Below are 19,425 nucleotides of genomic sequence, written 5' to 3' on the forward strand. Positions count from 1 at the left end.
CATATTTACAGAGACATTAAAATATTCAATGAAGCAAAATTATGATTTTATTAAGCATTTCTGAAGGTTTGTATACATATCTCTATAATATTATTTGAGAAGTCAGTTTCCTATGTGTCGCGCTCACGTTAACTCTCACGGTGGTTGATTACATTGATACCCTTAATGAATCAAAAATATAATATTAAATACTATAATTGATTTTTATTCAAATTTCTTTTGTAAAATTTCCAAATAACATATATAATAAAAAAGGAAATATTTATAAAGGCTATAAAGTGAATTTAAAAACGAAAATATATGTATTAATAATATGATTTCATTAAAAAGGAAAGTTCACAAATAGTAATATTGCATTAAAAATATTTTTAAAATAATATAAAATATACTAATAAAATAATTTCTTTATATTTTTCAAAGTAACAGAAATAATTTTTATATATCTATCTATTTTTTAGATGATTACATAAAATAATTAAGTAACATAAACATATATATTGACTAAAATCATTTATAATTAGTATAATTAGCTTGAATTTGAAAGAATATATGTAAGTTAATACAACATGAGTTACTCGACTAATCCAACTAATTATATCTAAAATCATAGATTAAACTATAATAAGAAAATATAATTTTATACTAATAATAATTTATTTTATAAATATATATTATAGGATACTCAAAACACATTAACAAATGAAAATAAAATATTAACCAACTGTAACAATTTAGTTTTTTGTAAAATTTATATATATTCATGCGACTTCAGAATATTATCTTTATATTTATTTACATAATTTTGATTCAAACGCTTTAGTTTATTTTTTATTTCATTCTAAGCACAATATATCTTAAGTTATACATAATCTTCCTAAAATATAATTACATATTTAAGACAACAACCAACCTAAATGTTAATAAGAAAATAAATCAAAATTTTAATATATTTAGAATAAAAGATATTATAGTTGAATTCATAGAAGTAGATGCAATCCAATATACCCAAATCATAACTAAATCGACTGTAAAAACAACAAAACCGACTAGATATAATATATCTAAAATCATATGTCTGATTAAAATAATACAATATTATTAATATAAGTTAATTTAAAATTAGAAGTAAATAGCAATCAATTATTATATTATATTTACTTTATAAATATTTATACCCGTGCATGAGCACGGGAAAATCACCTAGTCTTTAGTTATTTATTCATCTTTTTACAATTTTTAAGAATCTTAAAAATGAAATATATGAAGAGGAAAATTTTCTTTTTGCTTGTGGCAATTTTTAGTTAAGAAAAGTATGTAGGAACAAAAAAAAAACTTTTGAATTTTATCATCCACATTTTCTCCAAGTGATGAGTTTTCCTTTTTTTTGAACACCTGACTTTCCTTTACTTGAGAAAAATCAAACGAGAAAAGATGGCAGAAACTTAGTCTTTTAGCAGTCAGTATGGATCTCTGACTACTTTTCTTTCTCTAACACTATTGGACAGATAAGTCGGCAGAAGTTATATAAATCAAAAGGAGAAAAAGACAGTTGTGGGTTGTACAATAACAAGTTATATAACAAGAATAAACGGGAGAATAAACATTTGTAACCTCTAGTATCTTTCCCGTAGCTGCTAACCAAAAACATGCACCGTGGTAGAAACTGAGAGCTATGAACGCTGCCACGAGACACAAAACTACTAATATAATAATCACTGACCCGCTTGAGCTAGGTCAGGTATGCATATATTATACCCATGAGTTGTTCTTCACACACGGTTTTAGTACCATTGAGTTTAATTTAGACATGGAAAGTGACACATAGATGCAACGATTTAAGGTAGGTTTGATAATGTGAGCTTGCCTATATTGTAAATGATGGAAGAACTTTCTTGGGGGCTTTTGGTGTTGCGCGATCCCTTCTAGTACAAACTTTTCTTCCAAGTTGAAGGAATCAACATAAGATATACTCTTGGTGGCACATTGGAGCAACTTGTAAATGTGACAACCTGATTGCAATGGGAAAGACTTTATCCAGAGCCGGCTCTTGGACCAAGCTGCAGAAGAAGCTGCTTCCGTTCGACGTATTTATTAACAAAATTCGGCCCCAAATTAACAAAACTGTGACTTAGTCTAGTGGTATGTTTTCAAGAAAATAGTCTTGGTATGGTTAACCTGGGTTTGGATCTCATCTAGTTCAGTTTTATTTGTTTTTAAAGGTTGAGAAGTGTCAAAAAACGCTAACATGTTCACGTGGCCCAGACAAGGCAAACCATTTCCCAAGACATAAACATGAGTCAGTAAGTAGCACAGTGACTCTTGTCCGTTTCCAGTAATCAGAAACCCTGAAATAAATGTAGAACTTCCAATTAAACTTTTACTCAAACAGTTCTCTTGAAAGGTTTTTCAAATCAGAGATCAATTAAAACGGCAACATTCTAGGGGTTTTAACTTTTAAGTAACTTGACTGGACTTTAATTACGTCTAAGAAGACATGCTACAGGACAAAAGAGGACCACATCTGACAAAAGTATAGACAGTCGCAAAGTTAGCCTAAGAATCAGTAAGAAGCTGAGAGAGAGAGTCCATAACCATACGTCAATCGTTCGTTCAGGTGATAGATTGATGATATGAAGTGAGGAATACTGAAAAAGAATCTCCTCTGAGCCAAACGACAGCGTTTTGGTATACGCGGATTATCCATAGTTTGGTAATTGTGTCCAAATAAAACACATCATCAAGCTTATCGACATAAACAAAACAAAAGAAAGATTGTTGACAAAAAAAAACAAAAGAAAGATTTGTACGTTTGTGCCAAAGGAATCTGAAAATATAAAACCAAAATATACTAATATAATAGTAATTAAAAGCCTGATTAAAAGGTTTAATAATATTTTAGTTATTGTTTAACATAAGGGAGGGTTGGTTTAATTTGTCTGCTTACTTCGAGTAAGATATAGCGTCGACCAGATCGTTGAACGTGACACAATGTGGCCTCCACTGCTTCAGGACAAATCAGTCATCTTTATTTTATTCTTAAAATTATCTACTTTATGCTGCTGTCATTTACATTTACTTTTCTATATAACATGTTACTTATTGTAGTTTATACTTCCTTAGTCTTAGACAATGTTCAAAAATTAGATGGTATCTAACCTTTTATAAGGTTTACAAAAAAAAAAAATACTAATGACTGGGCGGATAATTCAAGATCTACACGACACATAGATCTTTAGCCGTTAACAAATAATTCTATTTAGTTTATACATATATTATATGAAATATGAAATATTTTAGTTTTTGAATTTAATTATAAAATATTGCGATGAATTATCAAAATTAGATATAAAAAAGAAAATTTTCAAATTTGTAGATTATGCTAATATTATTGTTTAATTTATATTGGTTTATATTAATTTTTATCAATTTAAAACAGTTTAAATTTATTTGAATCCTATAAATCGGTACAAATCAAATTTTAGAAAAATCATTTTGGAGTTGCTTATACTGTTATACATAAGCACCCTCTAGACTGATTTTTAAAATCTTGGTCTTTTACATAATTTTGAGACATCACATGTTTGATAAATAGCTTATACCATAATTCAAGGAATATTTCATTTGTTTGTAATTTACATTTCCTAAGATTAATTATCAATATGATTTTTTTCTTCAGAAAACCATGCATGTTTACAACGTGTAAATCTATTTTTATATAAATTTCTATATATTATGCAAACTCAAATGGATTAATATATATACTAGAACCGTTTTGTGAATAAAACTGATTAAACATTCGTGGTCTACAAACTATAAAGTTCTAGTATATATATATATATATATATATATATATATATATATATATATATATATATTAGTTCTAGTCTATATATATACACATAGGTTTACTGTTTCCAAATAATAAAATATAAATTTTATTAAAATTTTATGATCTTTCAAAGCCATTCAAGAGTTTGATATCTTTTATATATTTTTAAGTAAATAAAATAATGTATCAAAAAAAATTGAGTTGAGAATAATTTTATTAAAAATGAAAGTTAATGTTAATCGTTTGAAATAGATTTACTTTAATTCAACTTTTTTTTCATTTTAAGAAAAACGAGGATTACAGCACCACATAGAAAACCTTTTATGATCCCAGTTATAAATTTTAACTTTTTTCGGTTATATCCTTCAAATGACAGGTAATTGCATTTGAAATTTTTTCTTCATTTGAATCTAAAAAAGAAAAGTAAAAAGCCTAATAATAGACGGAAAAGCGTTTCTCGGGTGCTATAAAACATGCTAGTCTCTCTCAACCCTTCCTTTCCTCTCCACACTTATCACGCCACCTCATCACCCCCCTCCTCTCTAGCTTCGGATATTCATTATCATTATGGATATCCGACGGAGGCCTCCTAAACCGCCGGTTAACTCAAACCGGTTCCTCGATAACCGTTCCGATGACGACGATCGTCGCAAGACTCTCGCCTCTCCTCCAAAGGCCTCCGACGCGCTCCCGCTCCCTCTCTACCTCACCAACGCCGTCTTCTTCACCCTCTTCTTCTCCGTCGCCTACTACCTCCTCCACCGCTGGCGCGACAAGATCCGCTACAACACCCCTCTCCACGTCGTCACCGTCACCGAGCTCGGCGCCATCGTCGCCCTCATCGCCTCCTTCATCTACCTCCTCGGCTTCTTCGGCATCGATTTCGTCCAGTCCTTCATCTCACGCCCCGACTCCGTCGATTCCGACAGAGATTTCGACGACCACCGCCTCGTCACCTGCCCTCCTCCTCCTCCGTCGCAGATCGTCGCCGCCAAGCTTCCGAATCCGGAGCAGCCGCCTCTCCCCGAGGAAGACGAGGAGATCGTCAAATCCGTCCTCGACGGCGCGATCCCTTCGTACTCTCTCGAATCTCGTCTCGGAGATTGCAAGAGAGCCGCGTCTATCCGGAGGGAAGCGCTGCAGAGGCTTACCGGGAGGTCGATCGAAGGATTGCCGTTGGATGGATTCGATTACGATTCGATCTTGGGGCAATGCTGTGAGATGCCTGTGGGATACGTGCAGATCCCCGTGGGGATCGCTGGACCGTTGTTGCTTGACGGTTATGAGTATTCTGTTCCGATGGCTACTACGGAAGGGTGTTTGGTTGCGAGTACTAACAGAGGGTGTAAGGCTATGTATGTCTCTGGTGGTGCCACCAGTACTGTTCTCAAGGATGGTATGACTCGTGCTCCTGTTGTTAGGTTCGCTTCCGCGAGGAGAGCTTCTGAGCTCAAGTTTTTCTTGGAGAGTCCTGAGAACTTTGAGACTCTGGCCGTTGTTTTCAACAGGTCTGGCTTTTAGATCAGGCTTGTGTTGTTATAACAATTGCATGGAAGCTGCTTATAGTGTGTGTGGTTTGATCTAAATAAGTGATTTTTTGTGTGGATGCAGGTCAAGTAGGTTTGCGAGGCTGCAGAGTGTTAAATGCACGCTCGCTGGGAAGAATGCTTATGTGAGGTTCAGTTGTAGTACTGGTGATGCTATGGGGATGAATATGGTATCCAAAGGTGTGCAGAATGTTCTTGAGTTTCTTACTGAAGATTTTCCTGACATGGATGTGATTGGAATCTCTGGTGAGTCTATTTTCTTCCTTTTAGATTCAAAGGCTCTAGATTTATCTTGTGGAAGTATGGGGAAGTGAAAGATTTGATCTCTTCTGTGTGTTTTTAAATTTGTTTCAGGTAACTTTTGTTCGGACAAGAAGCCTGCTGCTGTGAACTGGATCGAGGGACGTGGCAAATCAGTTGTTTGCGAGGCAGTGATCAGAGGAGAGACCGTGAGCAAGGTGTTGAAAACGAGCGTGGCTTCTTTGGTGGAGCTCAATATGCTCAAGAACCTTACGGGCTCTGCTATTGCAGGGTCTCTAGGTGGATTCAACGCTCACGCCAGCAACATTGTCTCTGCTGTTTTCTTAGCAACTGGTCAAGATCCAGCTCAAAACGTTGAGAGCTCTCAGTGTATCACAATGATGGAAGCCATTAATGACGGGAAAGATATCCATATCTCGGTCACTATGCCATCTATTGAGGTAATTAATCAATATAAACTCACTAATGAGAGATGTTTTTTTATTAATGGGTTGGGTTCTCGTATTTTTTCTCAGGTGGGGACAGTGGGAGGAGGAACACAGCTTGCGTCACAATCAGCGTGTTTGAACTTGCTCGGAGTTAAAGGAGCGAGCAAGGAGTCGCCGGGGATGAACTCAAGGAGGCTAGCGACGATAGTGGCAGGAGCAGTTTTGGCAGGAGAGTTATCACTTATGTCAGCAATAGCAGCTGGACAACTTGTGAGGAGTCACATGAAATACAATAGATCCAGCAGAGACATCTCTGGAGCGACGACAACAACATGATCTGAATCATCATCATCTCTGTCTGGCCCAAAACTCGAAGGAGGACAAAAATGTAAAGAAGGCAGGCTTTTTACAACTCATATTCACTCATAACTGTGTGGTGGACAACACACTTAGCCATGTGCGTGCCTTTGCCTTCTTTTGTTCAATAAAAACTTAAAATTGTTTTTGTTTGTTTTGTTTTTTTGTTTGACTTGTAAACTCTTTTTTTAATGTGGGGATTAAGAGTGAGAGAGGGAGAGATTTGTGATTGTCATTGTCTCCTTCTTTCCTCTATCTCTCTCACTCATGGATAATTCATGTTCTCTTTGATTTGTCTAAGCTTTGTCTTCTGTTTGTTAGCAAGTATATTGTGTCTTGTCAATATGATGATGGAAAACATGTATGCAGTTGCGTTTAAGGATATGAGTGGGTACTCGTGTTTTTGTGTGTTTCTTTCGTTATATAGGAAGGTAAGATACGGATCTTTTTCCTCCAAAAGATTCCTCCACCCATATATTTGCCTATTTGGGTCTACACTTACCGTTTAGCATTGATTAAATAAGAGAAAAAGGTAAGTGTTTTCTTTTGTGTTCCACTAGATCAAATGTTCAGTAGCTTTTTATATTACGTTCCACGATTGCGATTTAGATTATAGATTTTGAACAAGAAACTGTATTAGTCATGATATTCGAACAAATAAACTCAATTAGGATTTAAGTGGGTAATCAAGTCTATGTTGGAAATTGAAAATTTTGAATTTTTAGATTATCTCCAATACATCTCTCTATTTTTGTTCTATCATAGAGAAACTTTAACTTTGCTCCAATAGTTATAATGGAAAACATAGCGTATTCTTAATAGTTACAAAAAATGAAAATAGCATATAAAAGACATGAATCAATTCATCCATCTACTCAACTTGATTTTAGCAAGTACTTTGTCTTTGTTTCTTGACGGAACAGAAGTTACCTGAATAGTTAAACACACACAAAGATAAAATCGAGTAACAAGTAAACAGATTTTATTGCTTACAAGTATCAAGTTTATTTTTATTTTTAACTACCTAATTCGTTATTTGTTATTCTATATTTATCCGGTTACTTGTTATATATTACTTCGTTTATTAAATATTTGATATTTATTTCATAAGTTAATAAAAATTATGTATTGAATTTCCATGAAAACTAAAAGAATTGTGTGTTTAAGTACAATACTTAATTCGAATTGAAGTCCAACAAAACTAAACTATTAGTTTTATAAATAAAATAAATTTATTTAGTTTCAAATTTTAATGAATTATCAAATATTTTACCAGTAATTATCAAATAAATTGTAAATAATTTATAAGTAACAATTAATAAAACAAAGCAAATAACTAAAGATTCATCACAAATACTTGTTATTTGTCTTATTCTCATTATTTAATTCGTATATCGGAATGAAATGAGTGCGGAAAAAGAAAGCGGTTAGATAATGCAGTATAATTTAAATATGTTTTATGCAAAAAATATAATATAGGATAAATACAGTTCATCTAAAACAAACGGTTCAAAACAATATATGAATGATAATACGTATAATAAATAATATAGTTGTAGAATACATATAATATATTTATATTTTACAAAATGATACCAAACTATAAGTACCAGATTTGTTTACAGTTTCTAAAAGCTATACTTATTATTATTACTAGTATATATATATATATATATATATATATGTATATTATTTTATATATTATCAATTATTTAAATTTATAGTAATTAAATGCTAGTATTGTTAATTTTTAAAATTAAATACGATAGATACTTTTTTTTGTAAACTAACGATAGATACATTTGCACTTTCATTATATGAACAAAATAGTAGTGATTACATATGTCATATGTGGTTTCGTATAATTTTTAATAACTATTTTAAATAAATAATTTTTTTGGTCGGCAATAATTTTGTTTGCAACAGTGACTAACCCACAGTCCCACACCTTCTCTTGACAATTTTATGATTATTTTATATTATCAAAAAGCATGGCAATCAAAATTTGTTGAATGGTGACGCATATTTTTCTTCCCGCCACGCGTTACACGTCCCACACGTTAACAATCATTGCCATTCAAAAATTGAGTCCGAAACAGGTCTCGGGAATACTTCCATAAATAGCCAAACTTATTCAGGAAGCTACCTGCTCCATAGTTTATCACTACAAACTCACATCATCATACTGAACAAAAAAAAAATGGTCATGTTCTTGGGTTCGTTCCTCGCTAGGACCATCGTGAACTCTCGTTTGAACCAATCGAGAGGTCCACGGAACTTCGAAGGCTCCTTTGCGATTGCAACAAGAGTCGAGTCGACGATCACCGCCTCCCTCCCTCCTAACTACAGGAAGACGAGGAGATTGTGAAGTCTGTGGTCGACGGCGCGATCCCTTCCTACTCTCTCGAATCTCGTCTGGGAGATTGCAAGAGAGCCGCGTCGATAAGGCGCGAGGCGTTGCAGAGGTTAACGGGGAGATCGATCGAAGGATTACCGTTGGATGGGTTTGATTATGATTCCATCTTAGGGCAATGCTGTGAGATGTCTGTGGGGTATGTTCAGATTCCCGTGGGGTTTATCCAAAGGTCTAGAGGATCTTTTATCTTTGCATAGTCATGTCTAAGGTTTCCATCTAGGTGCTTTCTTAGAAATATTATGGTTTTTTTCTCAGAAATATTATGGTTTTAGCCTTTTTCATGAGAGGCCGATTTATTTTCTTCTTTTATTGTATCGAGTATTTTCTACGAATCTAAATGAAACTCCATATTCATGATGTATATCGTGTAATTTGCCCCAGTTATTTCGAGAGCCGGAAATTGGAGTTTCTCGATATTTGCTATTTATATTTCGAATTGCAAAGTGATCATGTTGATAATGTGTTATAAAACAAGTTACAATTTTATAGTATCGGGAAATCTAAATAAGGGTAAAATTTTATACTCGCAGAAGAAAATAACACTGATAGAAATATAATAGCGAGAGAGAGTAAGTTATAAGAGGAAGAAGAGATCTTGTAAAAGTGTGTGTTACAATCAAACGAAAACGTTTTTATACATAGAAATAAAAAATTAAAATTACGGTACGTGGATAGTAACGGTGGACTCCACTTAAATTTATTTCACATGAAATACGTCAACGTTTGGTGCAGACAAATGGACAGAGCAGTCACATGGACTTCTTCCTTTGTCATCTTTTTCACGTTTACAACCAAAACTTCTTAAAATTAGTTACATTACATCTCCTTGATATTTTTTTTGGTCGGCAATAATTTTATTTGCAACAGTGTTTCAGATTCAAATGTGGTTTACAACAAAAATTGTCCCACACCTTCTGCTCTTGACAATTTTATGATTATTTTATATTATCAAAAAGCATGGCAATCAAAATTGGTTGAATGGTGACGCATATTTTTCTTCCCGCCATGCGTTACACGTCCCGCACGTTAACAATCATTGCCATTTAAAAATGAGAGTCCGAAACAGGTCTCGGGAATACTTCCATAAATAGCCAAACTTATTCAGGACTACCTGCTCCATGGTTATCACTTACAAACTCACATCATCATACTGAACAAAAAAAATGGTCACGTTCTTGGGTTCGTTCCTCGCAAGGGCCATCGTTAACTCCCGTTTAAACCAGTTGAGAGGTCCACGAAATTTTCGAAGGCTCCTTTGCGATTGCAGCAAGAGTAGAGTCGACGATCACCGCCTCCCTCCCTCCAAACTACAGGAAGACGAGGAGATCGTGAAGTCTGTCGTCGACGGCGTGATCCCGTCGTACTCTCTTGAATCTCGTCTCGGAGATTGCAAGAGAGCCGCGTCTATAAGGCGCCAGGCGCTGCAGAGGCTTACCGGGAGATCGATCGAAGGATTACCGTTGGATGGGTTTGATTACGATTCCATCTTAGGGCAATGCTGTGAGATGCCTGTAGGGTACGTTCAGATTCCCGTGGGGATCGCTGGACCGTTGTTGCTCGACGGTTATGAGTACTCTGTTCCGATGGCTACTACGGAAGGTTGTTTGGTTGCGAGTACTAACAGAGGGTGTAAGGCTATGTATGTCTCTGGTGGAGCCACCAGTACTGTTCTCAAGGATGGTATGACTCGTGCTCCTGTTCTTAGGTTCGCGTCTGCGAGGAGAGCTTCCGAGCTCAAGTTTTTCTTGGAGAGTCCTGAGAACTTTGAGACTCTGGCTGTTGTTTTCAACAGGTCAAGTAGATTTGCGAGGCTGCAGAGTGTTAAGTGCGCGCTCGCGGGGAAGAATGCTTATGTGAGGTTCGGTTGTAGTACTGGTGATGCTATGGGGATGAATATGGTATGTAAAGGTGTGGAGAAAGTTCTTGAGTTTCTCACTGAAGATTTTCCTGATATGGATGTGATTGCACTCTCTGGTGAGTCCTTTTTTTTTGTTTGTGATTGATTTGACTTGAAAGACTCTTTTAGTGTTTGATGTTATCTTGTGAAATATTTGATATTTTGAGAGACCACTAGGTAATATCTATCAATATGCTAGTTATTTTGAGAGAAACTAAGACTATCTCCAATGGATACCTAAGAGGGTTCTATCTAAATATATGCTCAAAATTAAATCAAAAATAGGAAAAATAGATATATACAGTTCTAAAACTAGAACTTTTGGAATCAACTCTAAGTCTAACTCCTTTTGGAAAAGAGTTGGAACTTAGAACTTTTAATTGATTCTATCATTCAAACTTAGAATTTTTAATTGGTTCTATCATTGGAAGAGTTAAAATTAAATAAATATCTAAATTTTTTAATTTATTATTTTCAATTAAAAATTTGATTTAAAACTTTAAGATCATATCTATATATCTATCGTTGGAGATGGTCTAACGAACTTCATAGAGAGACGGTAAAACTCTTGCTCCTTTATTCGATAATGTAAATAAATCCTAGTAATAAATCCTTTATCAATAATATTACTAGTAATAAATAAGTAAATATTCTAGATAATGTAAATATTCGTAAGGAGGTCTTAATTAGTCTATCATAGTTTATGTGTGTTTATTTTTTTTTAGGTAACTACTGTTCGGACAAGAAAGCTGCTGCTGTGAACTGGATCGAGGGACGTGGAAAATCAGTTGTGTGCGAGGCAGTAATCAGAGGAGATGTTGTGAACAAGGTCTTGAAAACGAGCGTGGCTGCTTTGGTGGAGCTTAATATTCTCAAGAACCTTGCTGGCTCTGCTATCGCAGGCTCTCTAGGTGGATTCAATGCTCACGCCAGCAACATAGTCTCTGCTGTGTTCTTAGCCACTGGTCAAGATCCTGCTCAAAACGTTGAGAGCTCTCACTGCATCACCATGACGGAAGCTATTAACGACGGGAAAGATATCCATATCTCCGTAACCATGCCATCTATTGAGGTAGTTGTTCAAATCAACGCTCATTTTCAGAATTTCTTTTAATTAATAATGGTTTGGTTATGGATTATTCAGGTGGGGACAGTGGGAGGAGGAACACAGCTTGCGTCACAATCAGCGTGTCTGAACCTGCTCGGAGTTAAAGGAGCGAGCAAGGAATCGCCGGGGATGAACTCAAGGAGGCTAGCGACAATAGTGGCAGGAGCAGTTTTGGCAGGAGAGTTATCACTTATGTCAGCATTAGCAGCTGGACAACTTGTGAGGAGTCACATGAAATACAATAGATCCAGCAGAGACATCTCTGGAGCAACAACAACAACAACAAGAAAATGATCTGAATCATCATCATCATCATCCATCATGTCTGTCTGCCCACTCTGATACCAACTGGTGGAATTTTACAACTCATTTCATTCTCTGGTGGACACACTTGGCCATGTGCGTGCATTTGCCTTCTTATGTTCAATACAAACTTTAAAATGTTTTTGTGATTTGTCATTCTCTCCTTCTTCCCTCTCTGTCTCTCACTCATCGATTCCTATTTGATCTGTCTAAGCTTTCTCTCCTTCTTCCTGTTAAGCTAGATGGGCTTCACACTTAAAACCAATTGGTGATAAGAGAAGTGATCCATCTATCTTATATATTGCTAAGGATCCCTTCCAATATTCGATGTGGGACAACTATGTGTCTAATACTTCCCTCTTTGTGTTTGTTAGCAAGTGTTGTGTCTTGTGTATATGATGATGAAAAACATGTATGCAGTTGCGTTTAAGGATATGAGTGCATACTTGCTGTGCTTTTTTTTTGTCTCTGTTTGTTTCATTTTTTTTTATTATACGTGTGCGTTGGGACATCTCTTTCTCTGGTAGTTGTTGGTAAGTCGTTAGTGGAAAGATATGGATCTTCTATCCTCTAGAAGACTCATCCACCTATATGTATATATTCTAATATTCCCATCTTTGGTTCGACCTTATGAGAAAAACGAAAGAGATTTTTCTTGTCTGGTCCACTAGGTCAAATGATCTTTCGCTTTTTATATTATTTGCCATGATTACTATTCAAAATTATAGATTATGAACAAGAAACTGTTTTGGTCTTGATTACGAACAAGTAAAACTCAATTAAGATTGGGTTTCAATCTTACTTTTAGATAAGTAAATTTATATGAACAATATTTAAAAGTGTATTGTACAGAAAAATAAATTTTATATCTGATCAAAACAAATATTTTTTGGCTCCTATCAAATTAGTTTGTTTTTTTTTTGGTGATTAAATAATTTGTTTAACAGGATGGTGATTTCATACTATATTTTACAAAACGTTTTCATATGATGAATTTCTTTCGTTTTATAGCACAGACTTGTTAGAGAACTAGAGAAACATTAGTGATGAATTCTCTATTATGGATACCTCACATATATAATACTAATATAATTCTGTTCTAAAATTAAATGTGAAAAGAAAAGAAAAGAAAGCTTATAGGAACAGACATGTTGGACTTGAGTCTCTTGACAATCGGAAAAAATATCTTCCTAACCATACGATTCTCTTTAATTTTTTTTTTCACTTTTTTCGAATTAAAAAGATATATACAAATTAATCAACTGCGGGCCGTTACATGTTAATAAGACCCGCAAACAGGTTAAGCAGCCGATGCTTCTGGCGCTCGAAGAAGCAGCGTTTATTCCTCTTTTTTTCATCTCTCTCCTTAAACTCTTCTCATAAGCATCTACGATAAAGATGGTCTCATGAATTTTTGCTCTCTCTCTTTTCACTTAATTTTATTATTATTATATAAGAAGAAACTAGTGTAGAGACTGCTTGTACTGCTAATGGTGGTTTACAGAAGTTTGTAAAAGGTATCTATACTTAAAAAATAAAAGTAAAAAGAAAATAAGAGAAAAAGTAACAAATTATCTTATTTTGCCAATTTTCAGAATTTCCTGTTCACTTATAATTCCATATCTCTTTCCAACAACTCAATCTTCTTAAAAGTAATTAAATCTTAATTATATAATTATATAATGCTACAATATTATTATTTTGATGATAAAACTACATTTTAAATATTAATGAGCCTCAATTAGTATAACTGATGAATAAACAGTAACAGTATATTGTATAAACATTATGCTGCAGAAGAGTTAGTTAAGCGCTATTAAACATTTGTGGTGTATGTTGTCCCATCTCTTGTTGGAACCTGGTTTAGTTCATTATCCTAGCTCAGACCATGAGAGCAGTTCTTGAGCTTGTTTCTTTCTGCTTTAAAGAGGGAACCATTTGAATCAATTTCTGGCTAACGTTGTATTCTTCGTGTTCTTGTTTGTCGAGTCTCTTGTCTCGGTTCAAACTATTATCCCATTAATCAAGATTCTATCGTTCTGTTGTCATGTTTTCTCTAAAACAGAACGACTATGAGTTTGATTGCTTTTGGTTCCATGATTTTTTTTTTTTGTCTTGAGATCAAATTTAGACGTTTTATAATTTGTTCGACAAATCTTGTAACCTCAATATTTTATTTCTTGAAATGTTATTTACAATTTAGTTTAATTCACCTTTTGTCAAAATTGTTAAAATGCGAATGATTTTTTTTTGTCACGAAAAAATCTGAATGATTAAATACAAAAAACAAATACATGTTGATAAAAAAATTGGAAAAAGTACTAAAACTTAATGGAGTTTACCCTTTTCGATATTAATGCTAATATAAATTAATAAAGAAAAGACATGATAATTGGTGGATGGGGTTAGTGGCATGGCATCACAAGTCGCCAAAGTTATATGAAATCATGAGAAAGTGTATTGTCCAAAATGATGTCCCCTAATATTCTTGTTTCAGCTTTTTAAAAGTTATTTTAAAAGTTCAATGAATTACAAATTCATAATCTTATTCTTGTCACTTTTTTTTAATTAACCATCTAATATGTAGACTGTGCATATTACATACATTGTGAAGCAAATAGACTCCAAGTTTTTGATTCATCCCCTATTGGACGAACTCCAACCTTGTTAATAATAAAGAAATATATAAATATAGATTGACAATCATTTTATTATTTATGCATGGACCAGAAGATTATTTCAATTTTCGAAACCTAATTAAACGATATATACCGCATGGACAATAAGAATGGGAAATAATTCAATTTTGTATGGATACCACTAATTCCTAGTACTTATCTGATCCTCTGGGACCAATCCTAGTACTTCTAGTTAGGATTGTTTCAATGTGTTAAGTAAATGCTTTCGTATCATAAAATCTAATTAGGTGATTTTAAGGAACTTCATTCCGAGTTGTGGTATGTTGTTGTTTTTCATTGACCTGTAATGTACAATGTGATCGGATTGCGTTGCGCTGGATTTTTGGAAGTGTTCCAGGGTGTATTACAAAATCATCGCATTGTATTAGAGATTTAAAATTTTACAGAGATTCAATCTTTGTATTCAATTAATTGGTGAATGAAAGTTTGTGTTGAGCCACAAAAAAAATTCCTAGTACTTACCTAATGACCACTTATTAGGTGGGCTCCAACGAAAACTATATGAATAGATTTGGTGCATCCGCAGGTTACAAGTGTTTGGTTTCAAACGTATGAATTAAATATACGATAATATTCTTATTAATTGGTTTCTCACAAATGTGTTTAGTCGAGTGATGTACTTCAATACTTGCTATGATTAGTTTTGTAGAAAAACATGGTGGAGACTGGAGGTTATGCATTAACACTAACTAATCTTTAGTTACATTGAATGTCATTAGTTTCAGCAAGTAGTGTCGAATAAAATTTCAAATTGCACTTAAGAAAGTTCCACTAGTGCTCTAATTTAAACTCAAGTCTTATATTTCCTGTAACCGTAAAACTTGCATGATATGTCGTCATCTTATAAATATCTTTTTGTGGTAAATTCACATCATGTTATAAACATGCGATTAATCATTTTCTATTGCATTTTTCACTCTTGAATGGTTGAAATTCATAAATAAATACGCGACTCCAGGTATTTAATAGCTATGCGTACTAAGAATCTAAGATAGACTGGGAACGTGCATCAAGTACCGATGCTTCCAACCGCCTCCACATGGTAAAACAGCTCCGCTCTTCTGCTCTGACATTTTGACCGCACGTGGTTATGCTTATGTGCACGTGTGGATCAACCAGACTGTGCGATCGCATCGTTCATGTCATGAATCGTCCGATGGTGCCCGTCAAGTAACTGAACGGCTCTGATCGAGATTCGAGTCTCATTCGCTTACTACTACTAATAACACATGTTTTTTTTACATGTATTAATTATATAGATATGCATCTATTAATTTCATTTGCATGGAGATAATTGGCATTATACAAAGTTTTTTTTGCTGAACATTTAAACTATATAACGTTTTGATGCGATTCATTTGGTATAAATAAGATACTCTCTCCGTATCAATATAAGAAAATTTTTATTTTGTTTTCAAAATAAGTGATTTTCTCAATAATCTTAGATAAAATTTAATATCATTTCAAATCTATAACTAATTACAAAATAATGTATATTTTCTTAATTGATTGAAATAGTATTTTTAAAAGATACTTAAAAATAAATTACATAAAATTTGTATTTTCTTAATCCTTGTAAAAAATCTTAAACCCCATTTAAAATGATACAGAAGGAATATATAATTAATTTTTTGTTCTTCTCTATTTTTCTGTCATATTTTCGTATTAGATAAAAACAATATTACACCGTTTCGTTCGAAGGTGCATAGTTTTGCAGATTAAGTTTAGTAAGTTTGACTAAAACATCAGCTTTGGAATTTGCCTTTCTAGAGATTTTCATAAAGCGAAATGTCTCTGATGTATGAAGAAAGCCTCGGGCATTGCTATATGCGTCCTTATCTATTTAGCTTAAATTATTCGCTATGTACTCCCTCTTGGTAGCAGCATAGAGAAGAGAATATGGATGCAAATTATAATATAAAATGTTGCTAATTAATTCACAAAGTACGTCTGAACATTTATAAGCATTCTGAAATGTTGAAAAGCAAAAGTTCAAAAAACGAAATGTTGAAAAGCAATATGCGATGTCAAAGAAGAAAAGGAAGGAAAAAGAGAGAGCAATGATGCATAATGTAATTTTTAATAGGAAGGTTTTACCCCAAAAAAATAATAGTTTACCTATCAAATAGTATAAGGATATTTTTACATACAATATATCTTATATTCATATTATCTTTGGTCTTAAAGATGCAAATATTTGTCTTTAACTTTCTTTTAGTTACAAAAAAAAATTGTCTTTAATGCCTGTCTCTTTATGTTTTACTAGAAAATAACCATTATCTCCGCTTTAAGCTATATAAGCTAAAGAATTAAAACTAATATATCCAAAAATGAAAACTCGAAACCCTTGTCATCATCTCTTAAATTTGATATATATATATATATATGTGATTATTTACATATATTAATATTAATATGCGGTTATATATACGTTTGTAATATTTTAATTAAAATAATATTTTTGAGCTAAATTCTCGTTGTCTCAAACTCTATTATCTTTTTAGCTTTCATTTCATCTCAACAAAGGCGTCGCTGAGTCACTTACTCTCAGCACAAGAAATAATTTGAAGCTTGGCAATTCGTTTCACATCACATAATACGACGCCGTCTAGAGTGAAGAATCTGCTTCTCTCTTGCCATAAAGCGAGTTAGGGCTTAAGACACAAGTAGCACCACTTTTGATTTGTGTCTCTTTGCTATGTTTTTGTCGGTTTGTGTAACCGATCAACTCAAGCTATTGGCTCCTCACTCACTGAAACTTGACCAAAGTTTATCTTCACCCTCTCACAATATCATTTATATATGAGCCACAAGAACAAGAACCAGTAGATGCGACGGTCATGGACGGTGGTTACGATCAATCCGGAGGAGCTTCTCGTTACTTTCACAACCTCTTTAGGCCTGAACTTCACCACCAGCTTCAGCCACAACCTCATCTTCAAACTCAACTTCAACCTCAGCCTCATTCAGATGATGAATCTGACTCCAACAAGGATCCGGGTCCACCAGATTCTGACCCGGTTACCTCGGGCTCATCTCAGGGGAGGCGTTCACGTGGACGTCCTCCAGGATCTAAGAACAAGCCGAAGCCACCGGTGATTGTAACGAGAGATAGCCCTAACGTGCTTAGATCTCATGTTCTTGAAATCTCTTCTGGAGCCGACATAGTTGAGAGCGTCAACACTTACGCTCGCCAGAGAGGAAGAGGTGTCTCCGTTCTCAGTGGTAACGGTACGGTGTCTAACATCGTTCTCCGGCAGCCGGTGACGGCTCATGGGAGTAATGGTGGAGCCGGGGCTGGAGCCGGAGGGGTTTTGACTTTACATGGTAGGTTTGATATTCTTTCCATCACAGGTACGGTGCTTCCTCCACCTGCGCCGCCGGGATCCGGTGGTCTGTCAATCTTTGTTGCCGGTGCACAAGGTCAGATGATAGGAGGAAGCGTGATGGCTCCGCTTGTGGCTTCGGGTCCAGTGATACTGATGGCTGCATCGTTCTCTAATGCAACTTTTGAAAGGCTTCCGCTGGAAGATGAAGGAGGCGGAGAAGGCGGAGGAGGAGGGGATCCACCGCCCGCCACGTCAGCATCACCACCGTCTGGAGCTGGTCAGCTGGGAGAGTTAAGAGGTAATATGAGTGGTTATGATCAGTTTTCCGGTGATGCTCATTTGCTTGGTTGGGGAGCTGGAGCTGCTTCAAGACCATCTTTCTAGATTTGAACATTATGTCTGTCAAATAGCTATAACTTTAAATTTTTAAAATAAGATAATCATTTCATGATGACATGTTCTTAATTATTTATGTGTTCTTTTGGTTTTGGAAATAGTTTATCATGAACATTTGGATTCGTATTTAGATATATCATATAATTCACCATCTACATTTCCTCTTCTTTTATATATAATCACTAGGGTTCTGTGCTTAACCCTGAATATTATTTGTCAGATACTTGGCTTCACAAAAGTTGATATTATAAGGAAATTATGTTATATGACTTACCTTCTTATTGATAACTAAGTTATTGAGTTGATGGCAAAAAAAATTATTGAGTTTACTCACATATATTTGGCTCATATTGGTACGTTGATGCAGATAAATATTTGCCATTTTAGGGATAGCTGTATATGAAAGATAATCATATCACTTAATGTATGTTATTATGCATATCAACTTGCATATCAAGCTTCATTTAGTTAATTACCACACATATTTGGAATCCTCAAGATTGTATATTTTGGGGATGTTAAAAATAATATCTTCTTGTGTTTCAAATTTAATGTAGTTTTATATTAAAACTTTACAATTATTAATTAGATTTAGAGAAATTGGTTTTGGAAACGAACCAATTTGGAATATGAAAGTTTACACGAGAATAGTGTACCTTGGACGAACAATCAACTGAACGAACAAAAAGATATTAAACAATTAAGTAAATAAAAATAGATAATCATCAAACTCAACTATTAGTGATGGGCATTTTTCTTTATTATGTTAATCAGTTGTTTACAGTCCGATATAAAAATCATTGACTTCTAACCAATATGCATAAATCATTTCATAGCCAAAATGTTAAACTCCGT

The 19,425-nt window shown here is 34.2% G+C and overlaps 3 protein-coding genes across 3 annotated transcripts; all 3 read left to right on the forward strand.

Annotated features, from left to right (window-relative positions):
- Nucleotides 1–4,315: 4,315 nt before the first annotated feature.
- On the forward strand, nt 4,316–6,804 carry LOC108817716 (3-hydroxy-3-methylglutaryl-coenzyme A reductase 1). The gene is made up of 4 exons (XM_018590476.2): nt 4,316–5,337; nt 5,441–5,622; nt 5,731–6,077; nt 6,153–6,804. Exons 1-4 carry the CDS (start codon nt 4,397–4,399, stop codon nt 6,399–6,401), a joined length of 1,719 nt encoding a protein of 572 aa, XP_018445978.1. The 5' UTR covers nt 4,316–4,396; the 3' UTR covers nt 6,402–6,804.
- Nucleotides 6,805–9,548: 2,744 nt separating this feature from the next.
- On the forward strand, nt 9,549–12,613 carry LOC108815848 (3-hydroxy-3-methylglutaryl-coenzyme A reductase 1). Its single transcript, XM_018588366.2, has 3 exons — nt 9,549–10,812; nt 11,461–11,807; nt 11,880–12,613. Exons 1-3 carry the CDS (start codon nt 10,002–10,004, stop codon nt 12,135–12,137), a joined length of 1,416 nt encoding a protein of 471 aa, XP_018443868.1. The 5' UTR covers nt 9,549–10,001; the 3' UTR covers nt 12,138–12,613.
- A 4,749-nt stretch (nt 12,614–17,362) lies between these two features.
- On the forward strand, nt 17,363–18,725 carry LOC108818407 (AT-hook motif nuclear-localized protein 29). The gene has a single exon (XM_018591373.2). The coding sequence runs from the start codon at nt 17,686–17,688 to the stop codon at nt 18,556–18,558; it is 873 nt and encodes a 290-aa protein (XP_018446875.1). The 5' UTR covers nt 17,363–17,685; the 3' UTR covers nt 18,559–18,725.
- The last annotated feature ends 700 nt before the right edge of the window (nt 18,726–19,425 follow it).

This window comes from Raphanus sativus, chromosome 7, assembly GCF_000801105.2.
Source record: "Raphanus sativus cultivar WK10039 chromosome 7, ASM80110v3, whole genome shotgun sequence".
Lineage (NCBI taxonomy): Eukaryota > Viridiplantae > Streptophyta > Magnoliopsida > Brassicales > Brassicaceae > Raphanus > Raphanus sativus.

Excerpts from the sequence above, each read along its gene's own strand:
- LOC108818407 (XM_018591373.2), top strand. The coding sequence starts at position 17,686 with ATGGACGGTGGTTACGATCAATCCGGAGGAGCTTCTCGTTACTTTCAC.
- LOC108817716 (XM_018590476.2), top strand. The coding sequence starts at position 4,397 with ATGGATATCCGACGGAGGCCTCCTAAACCGCCGGTTAACTCAAACCGG. Across the intron at positions 5,338-5,440 it reads CTGGCCGTTGTTTTCAACAG|GTCAAGTAGGTTTGCGAGGC; the intron begins GTCTGGCTTTTA and ends GTGTGGATGCAG. Across the intron at positions 5,623-5,730 it reads GGATGTGATTGGAATCTCTG|GTAACTTTTGTTCGGACAAG; the intron begins GTGAGTCTATTT and ends AATTTGTTTCAG.
- LOC108815848 (XM_018588366.2), top strand. The coding sequence starts at position 10,002 with ATGGTCACGTTCTTGGGTTCGTTCCTCGCAAGGGCCATCGTTAACTCC. Across the intron at positions 10,813-11,460 it reads GGATGTGATTGCACTCTCTG|GTAACTACTGTTCGGACAAG; the intron begins GTGAGTCCTTTT and ends ATTTTTTTTTAG. Across the intron at positions 11,808-11,879 it reads TAACCATGCCATCTATTGAG|GTGGGGACAGTGGGAGGAGG; the intron begins GTAGTTGTTCAA and ends TGGATTATTCAG.